Genomic DNA, 9,813 nt, shown 5'->3' on the forward strand with positions numbered 1-9,813 from the left:
CTTGATAATATATATCCAGGAAACCTGGATGGTGGAGGAGATGTATTTTCCTGGCTATTTAGTTATCTTATCTATTTCCTGGCTATTTAGTTATCTTTCAAAGAGCATTAAAAGTCCCATTGAGCTGTCCATGAAGAGGACTAGCTTGTTTAATTTTTACCACATTGTCATCCATAATTCCGAAATGATTATGGCCCAAGATTTTTTTTTAGTAGTTAGCACTGGGGTTCCATTCTATAATTTTATTTACAGAATACATATCATCTGCAGTTTCACGTGGACTGAGTGGTAACTGGGCCATGCTGGGAGAAATATTTAATCAAATTAAAAGCAGCTTTCCAAACAGCTCATTTCTCTCAGCGGGTGATTTTAATGCAAGAAGAAGTGTCAATGATGATCATTTAACCCAAAAACTATATGGCCCTAACAATGAAGTTTGCTTAGCCCCTGGTGGTCAATAAAAGATGATATCTTAAAATGTGTATTAGAGATCACAGTTGGCTGAGGTCTGCAAGGACCTGTTTCACCTTTTATATTTCTTATGAAAAGGTGATGCCAGAAGAAATCCTATAAATACATGAATTGGTTAAGTGTAATGTCTGAACATGCCCCTGAATAGTTTAAGAAAATTAAATCACAACTGAATCTGAGTAGAAGTAAACACAATGAAGGGAAATAATATTTGGCCAATTACATATTTTCCATTGCCCTTTTAGTAATGTGGTCTCTTCCCTTTTCAGACTTATCCTGGTTTAGATATTCCAGAACCTTTGCTAGCACATCCTCATCCATAAATGGTCTGTTTTGTGTATCATCATTCTCTTGGGCCATTGAGAGCCTTTTGTTGAATGAGCTGAGTTTGTCTGATTCAGGAGATCCCAGTTGGTTTAGGTGTTCTTTGAATGCCTGTTCAAACTGATCGTCCTCTTGCAAGTCATCCTCAGAGGAGACTGCAAGTGGAATTTGTTTAATCTGACGTGTATTGATAACTTCAGGATATTTTGCCAGCATCTTAGCTAAGTAAGCTGCTAAGTCTTCTTCCTTCTCATTTAGAGTTTCCTGTTCCATTTGTCGTCTTTCCAAATGGCTAAGCCAAGAAGCTTTGGGTAGCTGGTGTCCTTTAGATCTTCCAGGGATATAGGACACTCTTGGCAAACTATTTTCTTGATTGAACTGATTTACAAGATAAGAGGGTTTCTGATTATTAATATTTTCAGTTCCTAGAAGATTTATAATATCTTCAACATTGATGTCTTCTGGCAGGTTATCTGGCAGAAAATTAAACCACGGTTTTCTGTAACCAATTAAAGAGTTCATCTTATTTTTGAATACATCTGAATTGTCTAAATTTGTTTCATCTGTGTCTTCTGGGAGTTCAGGCTCCTGTTCCTTTTCACTCTGATGTTTATCTCCGGCAGTCAGCATCTCAATTAAATCCTCAGGTGGAATTTGTAAATTCCTTGATATTTCTATTAACTGATAAATAGTCTGAGGATCAAGTTCTTTCCTCAATAGTCTGGCTGCTCTCTTGTCTTCGCTTTGCTTGTCTCTTAAGATGTCACTTCCATCACTGTTCATCTTTTTCAAATAATAGTCCATCAACCTGGAAACATCATCTGATGTTTGATCTTTGTTATCACTTTTCACAGCTTCATCCAGAATGTCTGATCTCTTCATTTCATTATCAATTTCCTCTTCATTTTTCTCAATTTCTTCTTTACTGTTGATCTCTTCTTGGGTCTGACTTTCCACTTTTTCCTCTATTGGGTTCCAATCCTCTCCTCCAACCACATCCTCATAAGCAATATTATTTCCTTTATAGGCATCATCTTCAGTGTACGTTTTCTGTTCGTCTTCAAACCTTTCTTTTTTAGGGTTACTTGGTCCCATCATTTTCCCCAGCTCCTGAAATACCGATTCCAAAGTAGCAAGACTTTGAGGTGTGTACTGTTCTTCCACTATTTCATTTGTCCGTTTATAGGGACTGTCCCTTGAATTTTCTTCAAAATATGCATGTGGCCTCCTAGAACGTTTGTGCCATGTATCAGCCCAAGAACGATCATCATAATCATCAGCCATTCCATCTAGGAAGATATTGTCTAAGTTCATTCCATATGGTTTATTTTCTTTTGGGGCACCCTTTGATTCTTTTTCTCCTTGCCTTAGGGCTTCCAACATTGCCTTAACCCACTGTGACTCATCTGATAAAGATTCCTTTAGAGTATCTGGTAAGTAGTTCTGGTCTTTACTTTCTTTTGATTGCAGAATGTACTGGGTACCTTGATTGGAGCTATAATCTGGGCTTGTTTCTCCACTGCTAGTTTGTTTTCTAAGATTTTCTATATATTCCAGAGCTTTGATCATATCTGGGCTTGGCACCCTTTGCAAGTTTTTCATTAGATAATCTGGATCTTTCTGGATGTTTTGGTAACGTTGAAATGAAGCAGCATTGGCAAAACAGATTAGGGCAAAAAGAAGGGCAAGCTGCAAAGCTGTTCCAAGCAGGGAGATCTTAGCATCAGCCATGTTTGAAATGTTCCTTAGAATAAAGAAAATGAGAATTAACACATAGATATAGAGTTAAGACATTATCTAAACTCAAGTACACACCACAAATGACACTATACAACACTGGCAAGTAACTATGGCTTGATAAGAGGCATATTCGTTACTCAAGGAAAATCCCAGTTCATTCCCTGGCATTTTCAGTTAAAGTTTCTTGGGTTGGGAAAGAGTTGGAAAAGACATTTATCTTCCATAAACCATGAATTCCTACAACCAGTCAGAACATATACCTAGACGGACAATGACTTGAGTTAGCAGAACTCACTTTCATATACTCATTTGCCAAAAACAATTCCAAATTCCACAAAGAACCAAACTCTGAGACCAAATTTTCTTCATGCAAATGATTTTATGAGAAAATAGCTAAATATGTATCGATCATTCATTTGCCTAATTTATTTTTCAGCACAGAATTAACATCTTCTTGGTAGAGAACTTGACTTTTCCTTGGCACATAATCTGACTATGCCTGTATAATTTGACAAGTACCAGATTATTTGAAAGAAAATAGATTCCACATCAAGATATAAATTATTGTATCAATAAGGATATAACCGGGATTGGGTTATTTCTTTTTAACTAAAATCTTATTGACTGGTGTTTGTCATCAACTATGGCTACAAAACATCATGGTCTGCCATTCACTCAGCTGAATGAGGCATAGCTTTGCAGAAGAGAATTCAGTTGAAACAGATTACTCAAATGGGAGATAAATAGGATATTTTAAAACATGAAGTTAATAATTTCTGTCCATTAACTTTGTTTAGTACATAGGCACAATAAACAACATTTTAGAATTGTAGATAAGACCCTTCTGCAGGAACCTCACTAACTGTTGATTTCTCTAAAGAGGCTTAAAGGTGATCATTCTTTGGAAATATTCTACTAAATTACATAGGACTTTTGAAAATGCCACTCACATGCTTTTGCTGAAGAAATGTTTTAGCCTCTAAAGATTTAAAGAAGCCTGTGCGCAAGAATCTGTGACAAAGAACAGGTCAGTACCAAGTTAACCATGGTCAAATCCATTGAATTTCCATTGCTTAAGTATTGTTTGCAAAATTATGGCCATATTATTTGGTTGCTGTTGAAGCAATATGTCATCTTTGTGAAACAGTGGAAAGGTTTTCAAGGAGAAGTATATGTATATAGCCTACTGTGGATATTGTTATCGCAACTAACACTAAAACACGATGTTTGTTAATTTATTTGGAGTTTCATATACTCTACAGCGTTCAGTAGCATCTCTTCTGTAGGAATGCCTTGAAAGAGAGGTAGTTCATTGTATATCATCTGAAAGGCTGGTGGATTTCTAGAAAAAGATGATGGCACTCATCTCTGACTGAAAGTAATATTTCTGAATAGGAATAGTTTAATCTCAGTCATTGATATATGGACACTCTCTGTAGTTATCCGTTAATAAAGGACAAACACTGTGCTGTCAGAATTATACGGCTGTACTGTTACTCTGCTGTTTCATCCTCTCCTGGTCCATACATTCCAAAAGATAGTATAGACACTGAAAACATATACTGAGGCTGGCACAGATTAAAGCTGAGATAAAGCCTTGGCCTATAATATATTAGTTACAATCAAAATATATTCTTTGTGCTGTTTTCATCTATTTCCATGTCTCTTTCTCTCTGTCTGTCTGTCTGTCTGTCTGTCTGTCTGTCTCTCTCTCTCTCTCTCTCTCCCTCTCCCTCTTTCATGCACATACACACGCATACAAAATGCTTAGTGTTTCAAATGTTGTTTATTGAGATTATTGCAATCAGAAGGAAATCAAAGTCCCCATCCCAATTGAAATCAGGCTCCAAGGAAATCTAGTATTTCTAAATAACCCTCTTTCAATTAACAAACAAGTCACGACACATGAAAATTATACCCCAGAGAAAACAGTCTTTGCTTAATTCACCTTTTTCGGTCCATTGATTTCCCCCTCCTTTGTGCTTTGTGAAACATTCTGTTGTGATCGCAGTGATTCATGTAGTAGAAAAATCTCCAATTCTAGTACACACCCACTGCTCAGAGTAGAAAATTACACTGGATTTGTCATGCCATTCAAGCAAATAGGGGTGTTAAAGAAAACCCAGTATGAAATAATTTCACATACTGAGGTAATTAATGTAACATCCAGTGCCACTGAATTGCCTTGTTTCCATCCAACCATGCCACAAATGAGCACTTTGACTATCTCCTTGTTCTACCTAATAATTTGTTAATCCTCAATGCTGGATGCAGAAGAAAACACTGATTTTAAAGCACTTAAATCACTGAGTGAGAGTCTCCTTTAAGAATGCCCTTTTTAAAAATGGGGAATACCTTTCATAAGTCACAGGCAAGATTTCAGCCCTCCTGTCACCAAAGCCTGAATGTATTTCAGAAAAGCAAATTTCTTGTACTTATGAACTGTGCAAAGGAAAACTTTGCATACCAAATTAAAATTGCATATCATATATATATATATAATATAAGACACTTAAATTAGAGGGTTTTAGCAAGTAAACAGAAGTGTCTTAGAATTTTTACTTTTCTTAATTTATAGCTCTGTTTCCTCTCTTTTATAGTAACCCAGTGCAGTGACACTGGATTACAAAACTTTGTATCTTTAAAAACAAATCACTTTTTTCTAGCTTCCAGACCAAATGCAGCCCAAAGTTCCAAATATGAAGAAGATATCATACATTGAAAATTAATACTGAAAAACTGTAATTTCCTTCAGTAATCCATTTTATGATTCATCTCTAGCTGTACTTTTAATTTAAACAAGTGAGGATAAAGATTATTTGTTTCCATGGTAGCTGTGTTATTTCCCACTTCACTACTTCCTGTGAATTCACATTGTGCTCAGATTCAGTCACTCAGTTTACAAATAACTACTTACTAAAACACCTTCATCCTCAGTGAGTAACTGACATGAAAATCATGAGATAGAAATCTACTGCCATTGGACCAAATGGCAAATTTCTCAGTAGCTCTAGTCGACTGAGGTTTTCAGATATAAAATCTGCTCAGTTGTGCAACAGCTCATTAACAGTTTCCCCTAAGTAATGTGCAGTCCTCAAAAGCAACTACCTTCAACTTGAATACTTACAGTTTTAATTTGATTGGGATGGGAAGATTTACTTCTTTAAAAGTCACCTCCTTCCCCAGAGAAAAGCAAAAAGCTGCTATGATTAACTGTAGATGTGTATTGTTTTTATTTAAAATATTTTTAAAATAAATTCCATTGATCCAGGCAGGAAAGCCTAATGTTTCATATGCACATTCTGATGGTAAACAAAGAGCAACTTCAATTGCTGACATTCCCTTTCATTATATAGTCATTAGTTATTTTGTTGACATTGCTGTAGTGTGGAAGCAGCATTTTACTCTGTCTCTCACTAGCTTTCTTCTACACTTCATTTTTTTTTTAGTATCTATAATCAGGTCATAAGAGGAGGAGGGAAGTGGCACAACACTGTCACTGTGCTGACTAAAGTGCATCAGGTTGCAATTTCAGATATTTCTGAATTATCTCGTTCTGTTGCTTTAGCCGAGTGTTTGTACTAGAAGCTGGCTATGGAGCCATAGTGCATTTGGTCTTCCTTTTTTAAGTTCAAGAGAAAATAAATCTGCTTACCTGCGTGCAGAAGCAACCTAAAGCATGGTCTCGGTTATCAGCTGTGAGTTGGTGATCTGTTTTCAGCACCAGGACAGCTCCTTTTGCTTATAGTGTACATCACCTGACTTTCCACTGCCATACTGACGTCACCACAGCCCGATGCAAAAAAAACCACACACACACGCACACAAAAACCCTCCAACAAAGCACCGCGGAACTAAGAGAAAAGCATAGTTTGGGATGCTTTCGAGAGGTTTCCTTCATACACTTACGCCATCTGCTTTTCACTAAGGAGAATTGCATGGGTTGCAATTACATGGCCCATAAAATCCTCCCTAGAAAAATGAAGGAATACATCCTTCAGACACATGCCATTTATAGACCCCCTGGTTGACACCTCCTTGGTATTGTTAAAGAGGTTTACTGTCACTGTTATTGTCAATGACATATATTAGGAGTTTTTAAGAAGTTGTTTTGAGGATAGGTGATAATTGAAGTATTGTGAAATTTATACAAAACCACCTTTAAACTCTATAAACCCTGGTTATTTATTTATTTATTTATTTGCATTTCTATCCTGCCCTGTCCCAAAGGACTCAGGCTGGGTTACAACAAATAAAACACAGTAAAACAATAAATACAGGAATCAGCATTAAAACTATAGAATGCCTACCAGTAAAAAAAATTAAATAGCTACTTTTAAAAGATAGATGGCAATTTAAGAGTTCAACTGACTCACCCTCCTCATAGTACCCCAGTGGTGGTGAACCTATGGCACGGGTGCCAGAGGTGGCACTCAGAGCCCTCTCTATGGGCACGCGCGCACAGAGTTCGTCATGTAGGGGAAGTGGAAAATCACCCCACCCCACACACACATACATATCTAGGCTGGCTTTGCTTCTGAGTAAACCCTCCTAGGGTCGTGATTCACCCATTTGAAGCATTGCACGGTTGCTTCACCAAGCTTACTCCCGAGTAACGCACGCCTCGGAGCAAACCATTTTTTCTAAACTAAAACCTCAGTATTCAGGTTAAATTGCCATGTTGGCACTTTGCGAGAAATAAGTGGGTTTGGGGTTGCAATTTGGGCACTCAGTCTCGAAAAGGTTACTCATCACTGTCCTACCCCCTCCCTGTAAACATCATATATGTCTCAGTTTCATTAATCTGCCTTTGTAAACATAATTATAAATGCTGATTTTTAAAATTTAGAGACCTGAAAATAATTGATAAAACAATGGCCACCCCAATCTATAAAACAAAACAATACACATCTCATTCTTCCTGCAGTCCCTCTACCCCTTCCCTTCCCTGCCCAAAACTATTCCTATATCATGTTAGAGGATTGCTTCAGCAGCAAGCAAGCCAGTTCTATTTGTTTATCCTGACATAATTCTGCACAATAGACTGACAACTAATGCTGGGCTCTTGCTTGTTATATATTTGCACAAGGGGCAAGATATTCAATACAGTTAAAGTGTTCCTATTCAGCTGGAATCATGTTGTTTTAAACCCTAGGAGTGCCTTTTTCAATTGCATTTTGTAGGAAGGTTTTCTTCCTGTTTTGATGCTGATAATCTAGCCACTCTTATCCTTACTATTACAACCTGGTAACATGGATCAGTTGACTACTGGCTGGACTGGTATAATTCACTCTATGCGAGGCTGTCCTTGAAGATGACCCAGAAGATTCAAATGGTGCAAAATACAGGAGCTAGGTCATATAACACCTGTACTTTAGCTTCTGGACTATTTGTGCCTGGAACCAATTCAAGATGATGGGCCTTACCTTAAAAACTCTTCATGGCCTGGATCCTTCATCCCTAATGGAAAACATCTTGCCTCTTTATTATACATTCTCTCATGTTGGTGTATTCCATGTCTTTTCAGACAAGAATATCTGCAGAGGTACCATCAGTGGCCATTTTACATATGTTTCATTTCAGTGAGGTTTCTTGGGAGGCTAAGGAAAGGATTATTTTTTTGACAGACAATGTGGATGAATGATTAAAATGCTCTTTTTGTTCTTGCAACCTGGTGTTGCTGTGTAAGCCATCTTGAGCTGTCCGAGAAAGGTAGTATCCAAAAGGTTAAAAAAAAGTATAGTTACCACTCAGTCAAGTGATGATGGTATCCTTGTACACTTTCTCCTTCTAAATCCCATGAAGCAATATTTAATACTCTGAAAAAATGGTTTGTCAAATGATAACACACAAGTAACCCAAATTAATTGTCTCAGTTTAATAATATTGGAGACCCAGTGTGGAAAAGTGGCTAGAGCAGTGATGGAGAACCTATGGCATGAGTGCCAAAGGTGGCACTCGGAGCCCTCTCTGTGGGCACTCACACTCAGAGTTCGTCATGTGGGGGTGGAAAATCACCCCCCCACACACACACACACATCTAGGCTGGCCTGGGCCACTGAGCACGACGTACGCGCACTGTGGTGAGTAGGGAGGACTTGGCTGGCGGGCCTGGTGCCTGTGCTCCAGGTGGCTTCTGCCCGAGGGGAGGGGGTGCAGAGGAGGCAGAAATGCTAGAGTGGCACAGAGTGGTGCACGCAGGACTTGCTGGAGGCTAGAGCAGGCTGGCCCCTGCTCGAGTGGGTGTGGTGGAGGAAGAGGGAGCCAACCGGTTTTTTCTAAACTAAAACCTCAGCATTCAGGTTAAATTGCCGAGTTGGCACTTTGCGATAAATAACTGGGGTTTGGGTTGCAATTTGGGCACTTGGTCTTAAAAAGGTTCACCATCACTGGCTTAGAGTGTCAGGTTAGGATATGAAGAGAAGAGTTTGGATTTATACTCCACTTTTTTCAACTGTAAGGAGTCTCAAAACAGCTTACAAACTCCTTCCCTTCCCACAATATATATCTTGTGAGATATGTGGGGCTGAGAGAGTTCTGAGAGAACTATGACTGGCCCAAGATCACCAAGCATGGAAACAAGCTGATTCATTAGAGTCCGCACTCATTTGGAGGAGTGCGGAATCGAACTCAACTCTCCAAGATTAGAGTCCACTACTTTTAACCACTACACCAAAGTGACTCTCCACTTCCAGCAGAGGGAACTAGATTTGAATCCTCATTCTGCCATGGAAGTTCCCTGGTTGATTCTGGGCCTGCCACTCTCTCACAGTCTGAGCTCCCTCAGAGGATTGTCACTGCGAGAATAGGTTAGAGAAGGGAAGGATGCTGTGAGTGGCTTTGGGTCCCCATTGGATAGAAAAGAGAGGTATACATTTTTTAAAAATAAAATAATTATAATTCTCTCGTTGGGAAGAACTGCTTATGTTAAACTACTCATGTACAATAACTTAGCTTGTGATCAGCTATTTTGGATAATCCCAGAGAATCCCAGAGATCCAATATCCACACCAACATCCGCATCCAAGTATAAAGCAAATATCCATTCTAGGGGTATCTGTGGAGGTCCAGCTTTGGAATAACACCCCTCAAATAGTAATATCATCATGTTGGACCAAACTGGTGAGCTCTTGAGCAAGAGTACCTGGAAATAAGCCATAAAGCCTCTTTTTGTTTATCTGTGGTTTGATTATCCTCATATTCTGAGACATAAGGTGAGACTGCCTCCCTTGCCAGGAGTGGCTTTTAATGAGAACTTGAGGCTGCCACAAGGATGGT

At 38.6% G+C, this 9,813-nt stretch overlaps 1 protein-coding gene across 1 annotated transcript; it reads right to left on the reverse strand.

Annotated features, from left to right (window-relative positions):
* Positions 1-211: 211 nt before the first annotated feature.
* On the reverse strand, positions 212-6,341 carry SCG2 (secretogranin II). Its single transcript, XM_048505689.1, has 2 exons — positions 6,191-6,341; positions 212-2,539 (listed from the first exon to the last, which is right to left on the reverse strand). The coding sequence occupies exon 2, from the start codon at positions 2,524-2,526 to the stop codon at positions 691-693; it is 1,836 nt and encodes a 611-aa protein (XP_048361646.1). The 5' UTR covers positions 2,527-2,539; positions 6,191-6,341; the 3' UTR covers positions 212-690.
* Positions 6,342-9,813: the final 3,472 nt, after the last annotated feature.

This window comes from Sphaerodactylus townsendi, linkage group LG08 (assembly GCF_021028975.2).
Source record: "Sphaerodactylus townsendi isolate TG3544 linkage group LG08, MPM_Stown_v2.3, whole genome shotgun sequence".
Lineage (NCBI taxonomy): Eukaryota > Metazoa > Chordata > Lepidosauria > Squamata > Sphaerodactylidae > Sphaerodactylus > Sphaerodactylus townsendi.

What these genes read in the sequence shown, in the direction of transcription:
- SCG2 (XM_048505689.1), bottom strand. Translation starts at nt 2,526, where the DNA reads ATGGCTGATGCTAAGATCTCCCTGCTTGGAACAGCTTTGCAGCTTGCC.